This window comes from Halyomorpha halys, unplaced genomic scaffold, assembly GCF_000696795.3.
Source record: "Halyomorpha halys isolate HHAL.00 unplaced genomic scaffold, Hhal_1.1 Scaffold766.1, whole genome shotgun sequence".
NCBI lineage: Eukaryota > Metazoa > Arthropoda > Insecta > Hemiptera > Pentatomidae > Halyomorpha > Halyomorpha halys.
Genome location: NW_027111507.1, coordinates 322,746 through 346,142, shown reverse-complemented (window position 1 = coordinate 346,142; position 23,397 = coordinate 322,746). Strand labels below are relative to the sequence as shown.

Here is a 23,397-nt window from a genome sequence, read left to right as displayed (position 1 = left end):
CTTAAAATGTGTTTTTTTTATAAAAAACAAAACAAAACAATTTATTAAATTTACAGATTGATTTAAAACAAGAAAAATAATTAATGTTGCTAGTAATGAAATAAAAAGCATTGCAAAAATTGCTAGATTTTTAAAATATTTTTTAGTGTGTTTCTTTCATAATAATTAACTTATTTTTAATTTATATATATAAATTAATACGATATATATATTTTTATGAATACGAAGTGTATTTAAAATTGCTTAACTTAAATAGTTTTTTGGTTATTTTCCCCTATTCAACAAAAAATTTGATGCTAAAAAAACAAAAAATTTCAGCTTTCTCCTTTACTGTAGAGAACTGGACCATAGGCTAAATGGAATTTGTTATCGCATTTAAGGTTTAATCTAACCATATAAATATTACTAAAAATTTAAAGAACTCCTTATTATTTACCTAGTTATTATTTTCTTATTTTGAAATGTGTTCTTCAATGAATCTTTTGCATGAAATTTACAATTGAAATATGTCTGTATTAAATAATTTATAATTATAAAAACAGATTCATAAATAAAAATTACTTTAACAAACTTTTATATTTTGATCATTTTAATAAAAATAATCTAACTATTTTGTATTTGTTAGTTGCCAAAAAAGTATTTATTTTAATGAATATTAGATTATGGCACATGCAAAGTAATTATAAAATCAAAATAAAATATAAGATTTACTTACAATATATTCATTAATTTATTTTCAGAAATTAACTGGAGTCAAAAGAAGCCCCACTGCAAGACCTTGGTTTCTTGACTCCTGGACTTCTTGTGCAACTAAAGATCCACCACCAAGAAGATATGATCCAGAAGGCTGTGAAGATATACAAGATTTACCTATTGAGTTGAGGCATCTAGAAGGAGATGGAGCTTTATCATTCGAGAAACCACCCCCAGTAAAATCTGTACCACAAACTTCAACAGATGTAACTTTAAACCATAAATCAAAAAGTTTAAGTGACATTATCACTAATGAACACAAATCGATAGTTCGATCTCAGTCTAGCTTTCCAACACTCGAAGGAAATAATCAAAATAATGTGAAAAATGATGAAAATGAAAATAAACCTAAATTAGTGAAGCAAAAACAATCCATGTGTGATGAAGATGTCGAAAGTGAAGAACGTGATGAAGCTACAGACATGAAAGATCTTATTAAATCATTACCTGAATTTAAAATTTCTGCATTTGGATTGAATAAAAAAGGGAATGTTTTCAAACAGAGTTCAATGAATGAAGAATTGATGTCAGCAGAAAGATTGAGAGAAAAAGAAAAAGTCAGGCAGAATATACAAAAGCAAGCATCATTAAATGAAGAACTTATATTTAACAGAAATAAAACTCTTGATTCTATAAGAGACACATTTTTTTCAGCATCTACAGCTAAAAGACTTCAGTTATTGAAAAATGGCCTAACTAATAAATTTAAGAGTTCAACAACTGGTATAGAGAAAGTTTCTGGAGCATCATTAAAAAATGGCTTTGTTCGTATACTTCAAGGTTGGGCAAGTGGTGATTTAAATGCATCATCTCCTCAGCCAGCCCCTCCTCCCCCTCCACCACCACCTCCTCCTATTCCAGTAGAGTTTAAAACATTCATTATTGAGGGTAAAAAGGATCAACCAGGTGAAAGACGCCATTCTCGAGAAGATGGTTCTGATTCTTCAAAAGATAGCAGTTTACAGAGTGATACTAGTGTTGATTCAGAAGACAGCTTTGCCTCAGTCATTTTTATTCCTAAAGCAGATCAATTGGACCAACCTTCATCTACTACTTCACCAACACTACAATCAACTCCAGGTTCTCCTCAACCTACTTCACCCAAAATTAAATATCCTCCACCAATTTCACCAAAGATGAAAAACTCAACACAAATGTCATTTGGGCTACCCTCTCATCCCTCTTCACCAAAGCTAAAACATCCAAACCAACTAATTAATTCTCCAACTCCTTCATCTCCTAAAATGAAGTACTTTCCTCAACCAACTCCTCCCAGAACTTTTCAGCCAGGTTTGCTAACATCACCAACTTCAAGAGGCTCATTAAAATTCACTCCTTCTTCAGCTACAAACTCACCACAGGTTTGCAAAACAATTGTTGCATCAAGTAAATCATTACCACCAACCTATAAAATCCCTCATCTTACACCTACATCTCCTACTGGAGACCATAAGTTGCCAGAAAAAGAATCCAGTCCTCCTCCTCAAATAAGCACTGGAGCCATACCAAAGACAAAAAGTTCATATAACATTTCAGAATCATCTAAATCAAATGAAGATTTCAAATCTTATGAAGATTTAAAACCCACATTATCACCTGGGACATCTCCAACATCACCAGAGAAACCTGTGTTCGCTTCAGTTGAGGTAGGACCATTGGCTAAAGAGGAAATAATAACACAAGAAAAAGAAGAGGAACCCCTAGATGAAAATTTGAAAATAGTGCAAGAAATTGTTCGCCAAAAAGTCTGTGAGTAATTATATTTAATTCAAAAATGATTAGTATATCAAAATATATACTACTATTGTAAAAATACTTATATTCAAATTCATTTTTGTTTTTTTATTGATTTGAACAACTTATGTTATTAGGGTTTTTATTTTCAGTCAAAATTTTTGTTTTGTTCAAATGAAACTTTAATCATAAATTACTCCATTTTAGAACAAAACTATCCAATAAAATATCACAATGATTAACATAACGGAAAGAAAAAAGGAAATTTTAATGACAGACTTTAATAGATATATCCTATCATATCAAACATATTGGCAATAATTTTATTCAGTAGGAATTATTCAGACTAAAATGATTCATAAAACAGTTTTTAATGTCATTTAGGAGAATTATTTTTCATTAGATTAAAATATTACAGTAGTTTTGTATTCAGTATTTTTTGCACCTAACAAGTGGATTACTAACTGCTTTTTTTTTAAATGTGACTGAAATATATTTTGTAATTTAGATTACCATTAGGTATACTATATATTTATATTTTGTCAAAACTTTTTTTTTTTTGTAATTTACCTATTTATTACAAAAATGTTATGGTGACCACCTTCTCAATCACATCTGTAAACCTCCAATCTACTTCAAATCAAATGGAAAATATTTAACCTAAAGGGAGTACTGTCTATTCAAAAAGCATTATTTCTTTATTTAATTTTTTTTAATGTAAAAGTGAGACCTATCTATTTATCAATCAATAAAAATATAGTTTTAACCCGGCAGGAGTGTCCAACTTTTTTGTCCTCTAAGAGGTGTCCCATGAGCATTTATCTCATGGCCGACAATTTGTAATATTTCTCTTTTATATAATTGGATGTGATGATAACAAAAATCTTTACGATTACTTTTAATGAAATTTGAAATTGAAATTGTAAATTTTAGCTCTTCCATCAGGGGCTGAAGAATCCAAATTTCATAAAAGATCCAAGATCTTCTTGCCTCGGTTCATGATTTAAAATAAGTAATGCAGGAGGTGTCCAGGTGAACAAAATGCTCAATTGAGGAAAAAAAAGATGTCACACTAGGAGTGTACTGGTCTTATCATTGTGAGGAGGCCAGAACAAAACAAAATTGGGTATAGGTGCGGAGCAACATACAGCAATAACAACAACAAAGGGTTAACAGAAAGTAGACAAAAGTATAAACAAAACAGATAAAATACTAGGAAAATATAGACATTATTCCCCAATATGAGCAAAATGCAAAAAACCTTGAAAACTCAGTGGTTCAGTGCCAATTACACCAACAGCCCCTGCCTATATACCTCTTTACTCGATAACCATTTTAATGGCTCGATAATTTTTTTAATAAAAAAATCTGTTTTCATAATCCATGCCAACAACAACACAAATCTATTTTATTTTTATTTTTCATATAAAGACTGTCCTAGTATACAGGATTAGTCCTCCTAAGCTCTAAGATTTTCAGTTTTTAATTTCTACTTGTTCATAACTTGGTAAGTGTTCTATCTATCTTCTATCTTTTGAGGATATTGTTGATTATCAACCTTATCCAGTTCTTTTCCAGGAAATCTAACTCTAAAATTTTCAATGGAATAGAATTTTTTTTTTCTTACAGGTTCTGATATTAAATTAGATTTTAAGACAAGTTCATATTGGCCATTTTTTTAATTTGAGACGAAGAGAAAATCTCCTAAAGCTGCTTACTACTTATTACTGTTTTTTGTTTTTTTTCATACATAAGTTTAAAAAAAGCCATAAAGAACAAATTTGTTTCTATGTTGTCTATTCTAGATGTCTATTTCTTATAAGGCCTCTAATTTATCATCAGGGCAAATCAAGGAAACTTGAATTATGATGACAGATCTTGATAGGAAATTGGATTCTAAAACGATTTTGTTCTTTTTTTTTTATATATGCACCCTTTACATGCATTTTGTCAAAAACAGTAAACATTTGTTTTCAGGTTTTGGTGAGATAAGCTTTCAGTACATGTTGGATAAAAAAAAGTTCTTTCCAAAATTTGTTTTATTGTTTGAATCCGTGGAACTTTCTTCACTAATTGTAAAATTGTTATTTGAATTATTAGTTTTATCACTAGAGATGAATTCATATTGTATTGGTCTAGCTTATAAATTGTAGTAGCCTCCACAATTTCCTAATAGTGAAAACTGTAACTGATAAATTTCATTTATGTCTATCATTTTTATGTGATATTTCGGCACCGACTAATAGATGTTGTCATCTGGGCCCTGTTTCATAATAAAGTACAAACTAATATTATTAGTCTTGTAGATTTATCTTAATCCAATTACACAGACTTGTACAATAGTAACTTGTACTTTAGTATTTTTTAATTCCTGTAATATCACTAATAGTCATCCCTATCACGAAAAAAATAAGTATTTGTATTATTACCAGTCTAGTTTCTACACTTGTACTATGAACTAATACTTATTAGCTTTCATTATGAAACAGGGCCCTGGTTGGACCATATTCTAAATGAATAACATAAAATAAAAAAATTATTTTCTTTCATTGGAAATTCTTAAGTTAGGTACACTAGAAAAGAATTGGAGTTTATAAAATAAACAATACCCTTGAAGAATAGTTTAAATGCACCTGTTATTAACCTGCAAAAATCAAAATCAAACATTGTAGAGATTAGGTTATACACGCGCACACACACACACACACACACACACACACACACACACACACACACACACACACACACACACACACACACACATATTTGTCAAAAAATGATTTTTAAAATTTCAATGTTGTTTTACTTTATCAATTTTAAGTTTATCATTTTTTGAGTTATTTGGTTTTCTCACCTAGAGCATTTTCATTTACCTGAAACTTTTGCTGTGGCAATATTCATATGTAAGGTAACCTTACTGAGTGAAAACAAAACAACTGACATTTAATAGGAAACTCATATAATAATACATTTAGAATATTAACTATAGAAAAAAATATGTCAATTCTCATAGTTTAAAACTGTACATTTACAATATCATTCTACATTAAAAATATTTATTCAAAATAAACTCAATTTTGAAATTTTAAGTTTTACTATTTTTTAAACAATATATTTATGGTACTCTAAAATCTTACTCTCAAAAATTCTTTCAGCTTCAAGACATTATCAGTTTCCTTTAGTCAGAAGATCTTCCACAATGTTTGGAAGAACTGATTCACCTCCGTATAGGCCAGTTCCTAGGCTATTGTCTCTAGAAATATTTAATCCAGAAACAGATGACATGGATAGTGATTCGTCCGGTTTATCATCTCCAGATTCTGTTGGAAGTGTGATATCAATTAAAAATGAAGAGGAAACTATTACTGGTAATTGTAAACTTAATTTTGTTATATCATTTCATGAAATATACATTTTAATTTATACCATGATTGCATTGATTTAATTCTAGCATAGTAAAACATTTGAGGCATTTGGTTCCAAAACATAGTGACGGCTGAAATGAAAAATTTTACAATATTAAATTGTTTGATGATTACAATATTTTACTTACAAATCATACGTACGGCCTAATCTGGAGTATGGAGCTGAATTTTTAATACCTCCTCCAAATCAGCGTTAGAAAAGTTAGACAAAGTTCAAAATCAAGCCTTACGCATAATCACTGGCGGTGTGAAATCGACTCCCATCACAGCTATGGAACTCCAAGCAGGTCTTGAACCACTTCAGAATAGGAGGGAGAAATCTACTCTGTGTCTTTATGAAAAACTTATACAATGAGAGGAACACTGGTTGAATTATCGTATGGAAATGCTTCACCAGATAGACCTACCAACTGATGAAAGGCAGGATATAAGCATCTCCTACATGCCAAAGCACGATTCCGCTGGTCTATGGGCGACTCAAACTGGCATGTGGTCAGATCAAGAAAGATTGCCCTGAACCCGAGCTTAGAGCTGCTGCACTAAAAACAATTAAGAGCTATACCCCATAGAGCAATGGCTACACATTTATACCGATGGATCTGCGTCCGGTATTAACAAGGGAGCTGGAGCAGGAGTATACTCAATCAACTTTCAATCGTCATTTCCCGTTGGAGCTGGATGTGATAATTATGATGCAGAAATGCAGGCTATCTGCTTTGCGATGGAAGCCACTATTAAATGCAATGACAACACTGTATTCTTCAGCGACTCCCAAGCCGTAATACAAAAATTAACAACACTAGGTGCCGCAGGGTTACCCATGGAAGAAAAGTGCAGAAATATGGCTGCTATCATGAAGAAAAGAGGAAGGGTTATAGCTCTGTAGTGGATACCAGGCCATGTTGGTATAGATGGTAATGAGCAAGCTGACAAGTTGGCTAAGCTCGGTTGTGCAGAGAACCAGCCTGTTCTACCACTTTCCTACGGAACAGTAAAATCACTTATAAGCTCTTATTGTAAGAACAGAACAAGTGCTAGACAAAAAGTTCAAGCGGAAGGAAAGAAGTGGGAGAGCCTACTGCATAAGGATAAACGAATTCCCGGCAATCTTAGCAGAGCTGAGAGAGTGGCCTGTTTTTGGCTAGTAACAGTACATGGTCTGCTCCAAAAACACCTCCATCGAATTAGCATTGTAGATTCCCCGAAATATCCTCTATGTAACATGGGAGACTTGGATGGAGACGATCTTTTAACGTGTATTGGTCTAGAAGATGTTGAGCAGGATGCGGACCAACTAAGAGGAAGAGTAAAATTGTATTGAACTGTGAGAGGGAAAATGGCGTAATAGCCCACTTTCTGTGGCATAGGAAAAAAAAAAAATTTACTTTCAACCAGTAGTCATTTACCATCATTTAATATCAACATTATTTTGTTAAGAAAACATCTTTTTATGACTGAGTCAGTATAGATTTGGTTAATTTATATTATAATACGAGTACTTATGAAAGAAAAGATCATTTTAATATAAGTCATTACAAAAGTCTTGAATATTGTTTAACATTTTGAAATTTCAATTTATTGTACTAAATACATACGTTGAAGGAGTTGGTTATCTCAGTCAGTAAAATAGTGTGCTCCTATCTCTTAGGCTCTGGTTTAAGCATATATCAATTAACAAACCTGTGAAGTCTAAAGCAATAGATGGAAAAACTTAATTTAGAAACAAATACAGGTCAGTCCTAAAAGTATAATATATTTTACAAAGTGTTCTTTGTTGTAAAAAAAAAAACTTGCGCATCTATAGTTCTGTTAGATAACTAAAAAACTATGAAGATGTATTTAATTATATCAGAAATATAGACTTATTAATTACCTATTTTACTGTTTGTACAATAATTATTGTTCTTCCCTACTGTAGTTATCAAATTGAAAAATATGAATCAACACTAAGTCTGATAAAAACAAAGTTTACACTTGTTAATATGCAGTAATTGATCATTTTTTTTCATTTATTGTTTTTTTGCTTTTGAAGAAATATATATATTACATGTCAATGGATACTTATATTACCATGCCAATCCAAGAGTTACATTTGATGTTATTGTGAAAAACTTAATAAATTATTTTATCATTTAAATTATAGAACTAGAGAAGAGGATTTAATGACCTTTAAATTACTTTTCCTGAGATCTTTTTTATTTCAGTTATTACTAATTACTTATATCCTCAAAAAAGTTATTAATATGTATACATTTAATTAGTTAAAAAGTATACTATTAATTACAACCAAATAATAAACTTTTTATTTTTATACCGTTTCATGTCCTTTATATATATTTATTTTTTTTTAAATTGAAAATAAATATTCAATGATCATGTTTGTGTACTTTTGAAGATAATTTTTATTTTATTATTTTCTATTCAAACACATTTAATGGCCTGAAAATAATAATTCTATTTTAATTGAATAAGCTTGTAAAAGAAAAAGGGAAAGAATGTTTTGAATAGAAAGAGATAACTAATAATACTTAGACTACAAATACAGAATATTAATAAAAAAAAAAGTTTCAATTTAACATAATCTCCTTACAACATAAGTAAATATTTCTAAAATATTATATTTTTGTTACTCTATTTTCAAATAATAGTGATATTATTTGCATAGTCTGAGTATTAGTTTTTAAACTAAATTTAGCTGAATTTGTATTATAAATATATATATTTACAGGGTATCCCACTCCCCATGTTCACTTTCTCCATCCTTTTGAATTTTTCCATCCCAACATTTTGAATTTCGCTTAGTTTTTCACTGATTCATAATAGTAGTATCCAATCTATTTTTTGAGGGTATTGTTAATTTTGTAACCTTCTCCTATTCTATTCTAGTGCCTCTAACTCTAGACATTCCAATGGAATGGGGTAATTCTTTATATGGAATCATATAGAAAAGTTTTGATCTGATGAGCCCTGGGGGCATGAATTGCCAAAAACAAAAACATTTTATTTATTTTTTACATTTTTGGACTGTTTGGATGAAAAAATATAGAACAAACTCATTTTATAGTTCTATTTCCTATAATAATCTGTCATAATTTGAGTTTCCTCTGTTGTTTGAAAAGACTAAAACAGCTGTCATAATGAAGCCTGAATTAAGAAATTCCATAATTATGATAATGGATTCTTATACAAAATAGGACACTAAAATAACTTTATTCTACACATGTTTTCATAAAAATAGCCAAAATTAAAAAAAAAAAAAAAAGTATCCACAATACAATTTGTTTTTGAGATCACCATTTAAAATATGCATCAAAGTACTACGCCAAGTTTAAGTGGCTCTACCCTTCCTACCTATGTAAATATTTTCTAACATCTTTCCAATTTCAAGTAATTAGAACTCAGTATCCCTCCTATATCCTACAAAAGCTGCATTTCAAATCCTGTACTAAGGATATCCTGTCCATCTAAATTCTTCTCACCTTCTCTCTGAACTGCTGCATTTGACAAATCCTTTTTTACCGAGCTGTCTCGCACTGGAACTCCATTCCCTCTACCACATGCCATTCTCCAACTGTTACCTCATTTAACCAACATCTCTGTCTCCAAACCTAACTCTTTGCATTTGAGAGCTCCAGAGTGGAGCCATTAAAATTTGTCTTCAAACTTGAGAGTTTCTCGATAGAGACTATGAAATAATTTTCAGTCCATAACATGAGGAAAAAGACAAATCGTAAAAACTATTATGTATAAGATATTTCGCTTGTGGTGACAAATGATGGTCATGCCTCATGGATCATTACGCTGGTAATATGAATGAAAAAAACTTTGAGTGCAAAGGGTTAATAAATATCATAACAATATTGATAATATAAATATTTTACACAAGCATATTAAAAAATATTAAATCTGTACCACTACAACCCATAAAGGGTCAGGGGTGCAGTACTTTGTAAGGAAGTACTGTTACTAGATCAACGATTGTGCAAGGAGGTGATTTGGTCATGCTCAACTGCCAGATTTTTACCCAATTAAGTATACCCACTTTATGAAATTAGGTGGACCCCGGAGGGCTCCCTAACCGACAGGGCTGACTCTATAGTTATAGGTAACAGATAATAATTATCTTCCACAGCCAGATCTGAACCTGGGTCCTTGGAGTTAGTAGTCAATTACCTTAACAATGAGCTACCCACACCCAGAATATAAGCATATATTATTTGTAAATATTAATTTTCTGTATTTATTTTTTTTTTTTCAGTACCAAAAAACAGAAAAACAGTGTGGCCACACTGTATTTGGGTAGTGCATATTGCATAATGTCAAAATGGTTGTAAAGGGACTTAGTCCCTGAATAATCAACTGTTTTTCATTTCATTCCATCCAATTCTATTGGAAATTCTAGAGTTAATTGCATTAGAGAGGAACTAAGGAAGGTTAGGAAACCAACAATACTCTTAAGAGATATACTATATGCCACTATTACGACCCAGTAAAAATTCCTAACACTGTAGAGGTGGGGGGTGTATGTAGTAATTATACATTTTAATTAGAATAGAAAATTTTCTTTTATTTTTTTTAAAATCTAAGTATGTTATTTTTTATAATTATAGTTTCAGAATGTGTGGCTGAACAAAAGCAAGAAACTGCCTTAAGCGTAGGTATTTCAAGCCGGACTTCAGGTGTTGGAGCTGAAATCTATCCCATCACTGAAGCTAATCAGGAAACACTAGATTTGAAATTACATCTTGAAGAAGGCGCTGTGGGTGGTATTAACCCTTCACCTAGGCTGTCACCTTTATTAGAAGCTGCTGCTGATGTAGCTAACACCTTAGAAGAAACAGTGGAAACTGTAATTCAATCAAGTCCACAGCCAAAGAGAAAACATCTTACTATAAGAAATGATTCAAGGATGATTTTACAAGATCTTACAAGTAGTAGTACTAATAAATCAATATTTAATGAAAAAAAGAATAAACCAGTGGGGCTAGAACAAGCATTTTTAAGCCCATTACGAAAAACAATTGAAGTGCCAAAAAAATTATTACTTGATCATGATAAAATAAGTAAAGAACGAATGTCTTTTGAACAAAGTATGAAAATGGAGGAACAACAGGGGAAGAGATGGGATGAAGAATGTCGTCAGCATCTAGCAGAGTTTGCAGAAAAGTTGAGTGAAAAATTATTGGCAGAAATAGACCGGTACCGTGAGCAAAGTGCTGTTATGCATTCACTTTCTCCAATCGACAGTAATTATGGCACAGATTTTAGTGATATACAAGATCCTTATTTGTTTAAACTTAATGAAGACCTTCATGATTTAACTAAACTAAGTATAGAGCTTCATGAAGAAAATATTGCTATGAAAGCAAGAGACATGCAATTTAGAGAAAATGAATCGAGAACAGAAAGAGTTAAAGCAGAAGGAGCATCAATGGAAGAGAAACATATAGAACAGAATTTAAAGTTAGATACATGCATTTCTAATCTTTCTTACCCTAACCAGTCATCATCACTATATCCAATAACTCCAGACAAAAGAACTATTGCATATTTACCTGAGGAACAAATTCCCTTACTGGAAGAATACTCAGATGATGGCTCAAATTCACTATCTTCTAGTCCAAATACGAAACCTTCTATAGAATGCACATTCTTAAGTCAACATAACAGCCCTGATGGAGAGGTAACAATTGAAACTAAATTTGATTGTGAAAGAAAACAAAAAAAAGAAACAACACACATTAGTACAACCAAATTAGCTGTGAAAGAAAAAATTGGAACAAATGAAAAATATGGTGGTAGTGAGGAAACATGGGTTGACTCAAGAAGAAATACAATTTTACCAACTGGTAAATCACTTCTTACTAGCCTTATTGCTCCATCAATTCAAACAATACCAGATATAGTAAGCACAACAAAGAAAGAAGAAACTACAAAAATCGAATTACTTCCAGCAAAAGATATGCCAAGAAGACCTAGTATTTCTGTTGAAATGACCGATTCTTCTGAAAAAACACACAAAGAAGAAATTTTATCAGAATGTGCTCTACATTTAGGAGTTTCTCTGGAATCTAGTGAAGCAGGAGATATTTCAGAGAGAACAGGTAGCAGTAGTGAAGGAAGTAGGCCAAGTTCAAGACGTGATACAATACAGATTTCTCATTCTCCTAGCATTTTTTCTCTTAAACCAGGTCTATCAATTGAATCAAGTGATGCAGGCGATATTTCTGAGCGAACAGGTAGCGATGGTAGTAGGGACTCTCGCAAGGACATAGCTTCATTAAGTGATATAACTAGTGGTAGTCAAAATTCTCTCTTAAGACCTGGGAATTCAGTTGAATCAAGTGATGCAGGTGATGTATCAGATCGAACAGGAAGTGATATTAGTAGACAGAATACAAGTTCAGCTGGTAAAACACCAAGTACCGCATCAATTACTTCTGACAAAGCAAGTGACTGTAGCAAAGACGCACGATTTGCAGATAGAAGAATGGCAAGATGCGATGGAAGATCATCTTCAGAGGAGATGCCTTTACCTAGAAGTTCAATGAATAAATTAGTACGCCAAAGAGCCTCAACTCAAGAACCTTCAGAAATATTGGCAAAAGCACAGAGTTGTGAAACTTCGTTAAGTGGGTCTACTTCACAAGATTCATTGTTATCAGACAGTGGAGGGGGAGCTATTACATTTCATAGGTACTATCATGTATTTAGAGAAGGAGAATTAGACCAATTGATTGAAAAATATGTAGAAAATTTACACATAATTTCTTCATATTATGATCATGCTAACTGGTGTATTATAGCAGAAAAGGTTCAGGTATGGACAATCTAAGTGGAAAAATGAGGTGTTTAAACGCATGCAGGGTGGCTTCTCACTCTATCTCAATAATCTATTTTATTATGATTTATAATTTATTGTAACACATACACACTTATGCACATGCTTGTTTGTGTATGTGTTAAACCTACTGTGTCTCAAAATTTCTTTAACTAATACCTTAAAATTTGTATTTTCATACTTCGGTCAATTTATTGGTTATTTATTCTATTATTCTAGACATACTTTGTGTTTAGAGTATGTTGTACTTATAGAAAAGTAATATCATTGTTACAGTATTAATTATGGGCAACAATGAATAAAGATTTGCTTTTAAATATTTTAAAGTATTTTTATGTAATGTTCAGGAAAATGATTTTCTCCTTTTTATTTACTATTATTTTATGCTTACTTGATTAAATTTATATTTATCACTTATTTTAAAAAGTTGAAAATTATGTTTCTTATATCTAAAAAAAGAATGTTATTTTGTCTGTGATAAATTAAAACATTTACTGTCATAAATATAGTAATCTATCTGTAACAACATATAAAACTACTCTTCTGTACTAATGTTAGTTCTAAATGAAGTTATAATATATATATAATTTTATATTTTGATTTTGTAATCAAGATGTTAAATGCTTTATAGAAATTGTATTACTTCCAAAAATTTTAAAAAATATTTATAGCATATCTATGGTAATGTTTTATGGTTACTCAATATTCATTTAATATAATCATATAATTAAATTAGAACATTCACTGGGTTTAAGGTTGTAAATAAAATGAATATTCTTGATGGTATAATTTTATTAAAAAATTTATTAAGTACAATTATTTTTAAAAGAGGCAAGAATTGAACACAAATTTACTTGAAAATGAATGAAGCTATGAATAACAGTCATGTAAATTTCAAAGTTGCCTTTATTTTTCATAATTTAAGAACAAGTCTTTCGAAAAAGTTGCACATATATAGGTCTCTGTATATATATTTTAAATGAATATACTACAGAAAGATAACTCTGTAATTCAATGTATATCTAGAAAGATAAAATTAAGAAGTATAATTCGTTTCATGAATCACTCTTATAAATATAAATATTTTTAATAATATTTAAGAGTAATATTTAATAATTGGAACAGAACCCTGTTTTCGCAATTGCAATATCATAAATTTTAATAAAAATAAGCAAAACTAGCATTGAAATGTTTCTTAATAACTTTTAAAGTTTATAATACTATAAGGAATTTTGTTTTAAGCTTAAATAATTATTTTTCCTAGAACTGGCAACATTGTATTTACTGGTTTATTGCTGTTATTTTTTTACAACCTTATAAAGATGTGCGATATTATGAGTTTTAATTTTAGTGCTTGTAGAGACTTAATATCTCACCAAACATCTGACATGATCTGCAAAAATAACTATAATTGTGACAGAAACTCGTGATTACCTTGATTTTTAACCTTAAGTTATTATTTTAGTTACTAAACATAGATGGAAATTGTATATATTCCTTTATTCACAACTAATGTATTTTTAATTGTTGTTATAATGCTTCTTAGACAATTTTTTAAACATTGATTTTTAATATATTATTACTGATTAACTAGTCAGTTTCCTATAAGTTGTATTGTTTTTTAATCAAAACTAAATTGTTAAAAATGGTCTAAGTCAGTGTCCAACAAACTTCAGAAGCAACATAAACATCATTAAAGACATCAGGAAAAAATTATAAAAGTTTAATAAATAATAATTTTAATTAATGAGACCAGCATTCTTGCATTGCTTTTGAAAGTTTTATAGAATCCAAATTCTCCATCAGTTATTTTATTTTTCAATAACATGTTAAATACACTTTTTTACACTTATATGACGTGCTTAATATGTTAGTAATACAAAATGTGAAATTTTTAAACTTGTTTGAATCCAGCAAGATCTTCCAGGAATTAATGATAATCATGTTTGTTTTTGAAAATTTTTGATAGCAGTTAAAATTTGATTTAATAGCACAGTGTATTTTTTTCATTTTAGCTTCTCATTTATTAAATGTTGCAAGAGATTTAAATTTTGATTTCCAAAAACCTTATTAGCCAAGTCTAGTAATTTTTATTCCGAATGGCTCTATTCTTAATACATTTTGTTTTCGTTTCAGAGGGCCTTTAATAAATGTCAGTTTCTTTCACTTGTTTAACATCTTGAAAACTCTTTAGAAACAATATATTAAGTTTTAGAATTTTTGCAAACAATTTTTTTTATCTATTTTAAAATATGCATGATAAACTTGAAAAGTACAATTAAGATCCCCTTTCAGAATCATTGATGTAAAGAACTAGTTTTCTTTTAAAATAAGTAATTTCTTCAAGAAGCAAAAATGAAAAATCTGACATATGTATAACTAAAAGATATCCTTCTGCTTTTAATTCGTTGAAAAGTTGCACTAATATCCTCATATAGTTCGCAAGGTGCAGTTAGCAAATCAGTGATGAATATTTTAACAAATAAATGTTTTAGTAGATAACAAACAATATAATAAATAACAAAATAAAAAATTATTGTTGAATAAAAAGAGATGTTAATAGCAAGTATTTTATCATCATGTAAATTTCTTTTCATAAATACCATTTTCAGGATATTCATGAGTTTTGTTTTGTGATATGTGGTTGTAAATTTCAATAATTAAAATTAAGGTTAAGAAGAATATCAACATGATTTAAATAACTATATAATTAAAATTAATAGTATAATTTATACTAGATGCACTTCAAAACTAAATATGATCAATTAATGAATTGATAATAATATTTTACTCCAAATTAGTTTTACTAATTAAATCTAAATACAGAATATGTATACACGTTTTTATTAATATGAAAAGTATCTGAACACCATATATTTATGAAAGTGTTATAGAAAGCAATTGCCATAAAAAGGTTCTGGTCCTTTAATTTTGTTTAATTTCTTTTATAGATAATTAATTGTTAAAGCTATAAATATATAAAAAAAAGGGTGGTATTAAATTTAAATCTTCTTTGATGTTTATTAATGTTGTTATAAGATAATGTCCATGTATTCCATGTTTGTTTGTATGTACATATCTTTATATGTTATTAAATGTATATTTCTTAAACTTATGTAAAAGATTAACCAATATAATTGGACCACTTAATAGCAGTTAATAAAATAGTAGTTACTTCATAAACGAAAGTATATTTAAGATTATTTAACTTACAGCTGAGGTGATCCTGATGATTTACCCATTCCAGTACAAAAAAAATAATATTGATAAAACAAAAAAACATGATTATTTACAAAATATAGAAATCCAGCCATACAAATTAATAAAAAAGGTGAGCAAGCACAATAATTGACTACATGTATAAACTGAAATAAACTGAAAGTGTGTATGTGCTGGATTAAACAAACACATATGAAAATCTATGAAATGTTATAAGATACATCTGATTGTTAAAAGCTAAATATATCTTTATAATTTGTTATAATTGTTCACAAAGTACAATTTCTTAGATAGCACTTCTAAATTATAATTTTTTGAAGGGAAAAAAAATAATAGAAACTTTGCCACAATTATACAGATAAAGTTAGCTTTTATAAACAAACCGAGGAATATAAGCTTTTAAAGAAATTATGAGATGTATCACATAAACACTTATATAATATATATTTAAAACTTATTCTCTTATTAGATAATGTAATTATGACACTGCCATCTGTGTATTAGACTAGACTTGAATGGAAATTTTCATTACCTTCATTTGTCATTTCTTTGAAAATTTATAGCTTTACAACAGTGATAACATGAGCAAAGATATGAAAAATTATGCCAAATTTTAAGTATGGCCTAAAATATATCATCATAACTGAATCAGAACTTTAATTTACTTTTAATAATGAGAATTATAAATATCAAATAACTTATATTAACCAAAGATATGGTCATAGTTTAAAATAGGTAGCAAGCAGTGATATTCTTAAGATACCATAAAATATTATGGTGTGTGCCATTTGTCCACATAAACATGATCCTGTGATAACTATTATTATGGTAATATACACAATTATAATCAGTACGATAGGAAACAACTAGAAGTGTGTCATGAATGGAAATTGGAATTTAATAGTTGAAATTTTAGTTTATTTTATCTAATGATTGTGGCACAGTTGTAAGTTATATATAATGTGTATACATATACAATCATATATCTATATGTATATGTGTATAATGGTTGTTAAAAATAATGTATTAACTTTCATTAATGCAAAACTAAACATTTTTTCTCTAAAAAATGATTCAATCATTTTTTTTTTTTAAATAAAATTTTAATGCTATTTTCAGAGTTTAAAAGCTGTGTTAGTATTTAAAGGTAGATATTTATGGCATTTACAGTTTTCTCTACAATCAACTATTTATTCTATTTCAGTCATTGACAGTATTATTTTATATATATATATATATATATATATAGTTATGGTGACTGAATTATTTCAACAACCATTCTTCAATATATTTATTTAATGCATGTATAAAGTAATATGGTCAAAAAAGAATTATATTTCATTTAAATATCCATTTTCTGTAAAACCATCAACCAGTCTGAATGTATTAATATTTATCTCACATCCTTCTGTTTTGAAGTTTAGTTCTCTTAGATAAAACCTAGGAAAAATAATTCTGACTTAACTCAGTGTTATTTTAACTTAAATACTTTAAAAAAGCACAATCATCTTCCTTTAGTCAAACCTTGGTAAATTATATATTAATTTTATATAGCTACTACGAGTAAGATTTAAAATATTTAAACATACAGGATGGCAGTAAACAGATTCAGATGGTTTACAAATTCTTCATTCAGTCATCATACTGTACATTAGAATGTACTCAACATTCATTACTGTTATTCAGTTTCAATTAAAATATCAACTTCTCTTCTTCAAGCAATCATTATTATAAATTAACATTTCTTTTTAAATCAGTTCCTGATATGAAAAATTGTATTAAAATCAGACAATAATACTATTTGTAAATATTGTTTATACTGGTAGTAACATATCTTAATAAATACTTTCAAACAAAAATACTAGTTTCTACATATTCCTCTTGACTTGGACTTGACAAGCCTTAAGACTTGACTTTTATTATTATTTTTTTTAAAATTTAATAATAAAAAAAAATTCAATAAATTTATATTTTACGGGTAAGTGAACCTAATCAACTTTGTTTTTTGTTCCAGCTTGATATTTATTCCTATGTATGTGAAAACAATAAATAAACACACACACAAATATATGTGTGTGTGTGTGTTGTACATAAAACATAGGTGTTTTTTTTTTTTTTTTTTTTTTTTTTTTATGAGGGTTGGTGGAAATCTTCAAAAGACACAGATAGGCCCGTACCTATCCCTGTGTGGGATTTTTACCCACTAAAACCACCGCCCTAGACCTGTTCATTCCTCTCCATGGGACCACCATTAGGCATTACTTCATGGAGGGAAATGGCTGAGTGCCCCTCATTTTTCACTTCACATGAGTTCCTTGTTTTCATGCTAATCGCACCTTCTGGATCTCTCTTCCGCTCTCAACCTCTTAAGGACAACTATGGTGAATCTATTCACTGCGTTCCAAAGCTTGTCTGAGTGTAACATATGGCTCACCCTGTGAGTTTTCTGGTGTGATGCATCCTCCAAACACTCTCTCCAATTCACTTCTTTCTGCCGCGATGCGAATGCAAGCGAAAAACACATGCTCCGCTGTTTCCTCGACAGTCTGACATCCAGGGCATTCTACGGTGATGTCCAGTTTGACTCGGTACTGGTAGGCTCTAAAGCATCCATGTCTGGTCAACAATTGGGTTACATAGAAATCCACCTCACCATACCGGTGACCATACCACAATTCATGGAGGGAAATGGCTGAGTGCCACCTCATTTTCTTCACATGGTTTTCACATTTCCATGTTAGTCACGTCTACTGGATTTCTCTTCCGCTCTCAACCTCTTATAGATGGTTTTCGTTTATCGCAGAGTTTGCTTGAGAACGGTAAGTGCTTTTCGGACTGTTTCCTATGAGGCAGTGTGTGTTATAGCAAGAATGTCGCCAATGGAACTTCTTGTTCAAGCAAGAAGTAGGCACTATAGAAGCCGCTCTCACATTTCCAGATAAGAAGAGCAGAAAATTACCATCGATCAGTGGCAACAGCGTTGGGAGGCTGATGATTTCGGGAGATAGACTCGCAGGTTAATACCCAATATGGGCTTGTGGTATGGCCACCGGCATGGGGAGGAGAATATTTACTTAACCCAACTGTTGACAGAACATGGATGCTTTAGAGCAAACCAACACCGATTCAAATTGGACAACACTTGGCAGAATGCCCTGGATGACAGATTGCCGAGGAAACAGTGGAGCATGTTTAAAATTTATGTACACAAAAATAAAAGAAACCATAGATAACAAAACTAAAACTTAAATGTCTCAGCTTTATTTGAAAAGAGGGGAAAAAAGATCCAGATTTGATAGTTCTGTTAGAAGAAAAAACAAAACAAAATTAACAACTTCAGTGCTCTCAAAAACTAAATAAAAGTATTACAGGTATCCTCTGTTAAAGAAAAAAAAAAACTCTCACAGATCATGATTACTAAAACTATTTACACTTTTTCAAAGAACTCTTATACCCAGAAATAAATAAATAAATAAAATGAGAAAAAAAAATCTATGTATAGTTTAACTTGTGTGGGGAGATGAGGAAGCTCCAGTTAGGGAGATGGGGACAACAGTTGTTCAATATGAACAATTCTCCTCTTTTTGGGCTCATTAACACTCTCTATAGTAACTACATAATGTTCCCAAATGGCTATCATCCGGAATGGATCCTCATACCTCTATAGGTCCTTACCCCTGTTTGTCCCTACACCGCAATAAACGATTGTTTCGATCTTGACCTTTCCGATATTCCTTATTTGCGCGTGGCGTTCTCCCTACCACATATACTCTTAAACTATTACTACTTAAACTCCATTTCAGCTTTCTCTTTAACGCAACATGGTCCACCCAAAGTGATTGATTTACAATGACTTGCCTTAACTATAATCTGGGGTGTCCTCTCTCCATCACTCAGGTTTCTCAGAGCCTCCTGACATACGGTTGTGTTGGAGCGTCCTGTATTGACCAATTACCGTACTTCCATCACCTTGATGATAAGCAGGCCATTGCTACTACATTTCGCCCATACCGATAAAAGGGAGACCACCGTGCTCACTCTTCACGGTATAGCTCTCCAGATTTCGTTCAGCTTGAGTTTTCCTTCCTCCAGATTCTCACCTCCTAGTGCTTTGTCCGTTTTTGTACTCGCCTCCGCTCCTTTGTTCCCCTATTTCTTCCCCCATTTCTGAAGGACTCGTTTCTGTTACCTCGATGAGCCATTTAGCGTCTGTCTATTGCTTCTCCATTGTACCTACTAGAAATTGACCTCCAAGGGTTCGCCCAGGCTCGTATCCCACGGTGGTTTCACAACTCTGTTACTCGTCATGTTTTCAGAAGTAGAGATGGAAAAAAAAGAAGTAGAAAAGTTTCAGCAAAACCTAAGGTTCGTCTCACTTAAAATTAAAAAAAAAGGGAAAGTGGGATAAAATCTGTGTAAAAAAAAGAAACTCATAGAAAGGCAATAGTTCTTTTCTTTTCTTGACATAAACATACATTTCTGAGTTACATGAAAGCTTAACTTAAAGACTCTTATTTTATGTTTACATATAGAGGTAGATATATAGGTAGATACCAGGTACCGTCATACCTTAACTTTTTATATATACAAGTAGGTAGATATGGATGCTATTGAAACCTGGGATTAAGAGAATGATTGACAATACGTCAATACCATTTCCTATGTAAAAAAAAACTCATAGAAAGACAATATTTTTTTTAATTTTATTGACATAAACATAAGTTTTTGATATTTATAGTTACAAAAAATGATTTGAAATAGATTAAACAGCTACATTATTAACGGAATATCAAACACTGTAGAGTAATACATACAATGTGGTATGTATGCGTGTTTCTATGTACGTTTGTATCTGTGTGTATAATTGGATGATGATATTAATATTAAAATTATTGTTTTCTTCATGATTACAAAAATAATTTTTGTTCTAGGAAACAATGAATAATACCATTTAGGTTGTGAAATGTAAAACGTTTGAGTAATGTCCTTTTCTGTTCCACAAGTCAATTGCAGCTACTCGATAGAAACCTAAAACTGTTAAAAATAATTTATTTTAAATATATGCTATTTAACGCTATTTCTTATAACTCAATAAAATGATTATTTTGTTTTTTTAAATTTATAAATATAAAATAATTTTTTAAATTATAAAAATGATAAAATAATTATTTTCTGACCTGTTCCATTCTTTGTCATTGATTCATTAACAAAAAAAGAATTAAAAATGACAACGTTTTTATTAATTCTGAGAAATCGTCCACTTTGTGATATTTCAGAACAATATTCAATGCGATAAGTTTTAATACAACTGTAAAAAAATATATGTAAAAATTAATAAGAATAAAGAACACCGATGTATAGATATAATGTAAAAATATATTAAACAAATTAATTAATAAAAAATAATTTAAATTTCAAAAGTGAACATCTTTTTTATTCATCATAGATCTAGAGGTGCTAATCCCATAACACTGTTTTTGTTTGTTTTATTCTGTAAGAATGTTCCTTTGAGTAACTCACCTAAAATGGTCAGCAGGATTTTTCCATGTAAGCAGTAGTTCTGTACCACCGACATTATATGCTTTCAATTTTTTTATCTACAATAAAGATGATTAAAAAAAATATCACAAGCATGACTGCATATAAAATCTATGGTATATATTATTAGTCATAGGAAATTCGTGATTAAAGGAAATAAAAGTTACCAAAAAAAAAAAATAAATAAATAAATAAACATTACTCAATCAAAAACGGTACATTTATTTTCCTTATTGATTCAGATCAATTCAAGATTTTATAGATTTTAATCTATAAGGCAAGGTAGGAATGGATGAATTTCGTCACGATTATACGATAATTTAGAGATGTCGTCATATGGTAGATAATTTAAAGATGGAATGGATTAAAAAGGTAACATAAAGGCTGACTAACGTTAGGCAAATATTTTAAACAGTGTTGAGAATTTTATTAGTTTGCAACAAACAATAATAATAAGTGAAAGGTTTTTACGTATAGGATTAGTGAATAAACTGAACTTTTATTTATTTATTTATTTTTTTTGTAATCACCAGGAAAAGTATCTATTCTGAACAGGGTAAGTAATTGGTCGATTATCAATTATTGAAGAGGTATTAATCGATGTGTTTAATGTTTCTTACTCCGTCTCATACTCTTTCCTCCATTGCCACTTTGATTCTTCAGCTTAATTTTCAAGGATGTTTCTAATAAGCTGGTTTGTGGTTGTCGATGAATTAATTATGTCCTTGTTCTTTTTTTTTTTTTTTTTTTTTCTGACTCTCTGATTTAACATCAACCGACCATTATAACCTTTAGTAGAGGAAGGGAATGTCAAAGTTGAACTATAAGTAGTGTAGTACTGTATCTCTAGGGCTAGTTACTGTTAGAGAGATGACTGTACTGTGACGATCCTTGTTTCCTTATATTGTTTGATTGATTGTGATTTCATAATCACTATAGAAAAAGAAATACTAGTAAGATAAAATAACCCATTAACTTCTCATTATTCTGTAAAACAATTGCATTTAAACATTAATAGTAATTAGCATCGAAGTTCATAAACAATAAAATTAAAAATTATTACAGTAAATTGAATGACAGAATTGATACATAAAATCAACCCGGATTAATATATAAAATACCATGTCTAAATTTTCCAGCAATATATATTAGTGAAACGAAACAATTGTGGGGTGATATAAACAACAAGGAAATTAATACATTCCAAAGAAAAATACTAGAGTCCATTTACTTATCAGAAAATATTAGTAATACAGTGAATTTTAAAACAGACACAAGAAATCTGAACCAACACAATGCAGAGATTTAAGCAGAATTAATTTACGAAAAATATGGAATAACAATTATGTTGATAATTATAATCATTAATTTAAACATAATAAAGTTGAAATAAATAAATTATATGCCTGACCTGAGTGTGAGGAAGGTTACAAATATTGTAATGAGAGAGAGAGAAATACTTTATTCATCTATGCTGCCTAAATACATCAGGTTGCAATATCATACAGCATACTTATCAATCCGTAATCGGACATATATAAATTACATGGTATAATAAGATATAAAGAAAACAATTTTTTTCCCCACAGGTTTTCTTTTACAATCAATCAGTCTATACACCAAATACAAATATTTCAATTCATTCCTTTTTTCTTTCCCATTCCTGCTCCTCCAATTTCACCATTTCATAATTTTTTAATTCACCCGATCAACAAATTCGCTCTCCGGAACTCACCCTCCTAGATCCTCTTCAGTGACCCGCTAAGCAAATTCACTATTAGACGACAATGTGAGATCAGACCATCATTTATAGCCACAGCAGTAGATCAGTTTACCAAAAACAAACAAATAGATACATTTTACGAGAATAAGACTAACACATAGATT

General features: G+C 30.1%; 2 protein-coding genes across 7 annotated transcripts in view; one reads left to right on the top strand and one right to left on the bottom strand.

Annotated features, from left to right (window-relative positions):
• The window catches only part of fid (fire dancer), a 159,136-nt gene extending 145,074 nt beyond the window's left edge, over positions 1-14,062 (top strand). The window contains exons 8-10 of one of the 2 annotated variants that reach the window (XM_067049557.1): positions 741-2,502; positions 5,643-5,855; positions 10,529-14,062. In XM_067049557.1, coding sequence (XP_066905658.1) covers positions 741-2,502; positions 5,643-5,855; positions 10,529-12,747 — 4,194 coding nt within the window. In that variant the 3' untranslated portion in view covers positions 12,748-14,062. Of the gene's footprint in view, positions 1-740; positions 2,503-5,642; positions 5,856-10,522 lie in introns of both variants that reach the window. The other variant, XM_067049555.1, reaches the window with a different exon arrangement.
• A 6,594-nt stretch (positions 14,063-20,656) lies between these two features.
• Idua (alpha-L-iduronidase) overlaps positions 20,657-23,397 on the bottom strand; it is a 69,650-nt gene continuing 66,909 nt past the window's right edge. For 4 of the 5 annotated variants that reach the window (XM_067049550.1, XM_067049552.1, XM_067049551.1 and 1 more), the window contains 3 exons: positions 21,493-21,569; positions 21,150-21,280; positions 20,657-21,006 (listed from right to left, as the gene is read on the bottom strand). In XM_067049550.1, the coding sequence (XP_066905651.1) occupies positions 20,924-21,006; positions 21,150-21,280; positions 21,493-21,569 (291 nt within the window). In that variant the 3' untranslated portion in view covers positions 20,657-20,923. Of the gene's footprint in view, positions 21,007-21,149; positions 21,281-21,492; positions 21,570-22,954; positions 23,285-23,397 lie in introns of those variants that run through there. The other variant, XM_067049554.1, reaches the window with a different exon arrangement.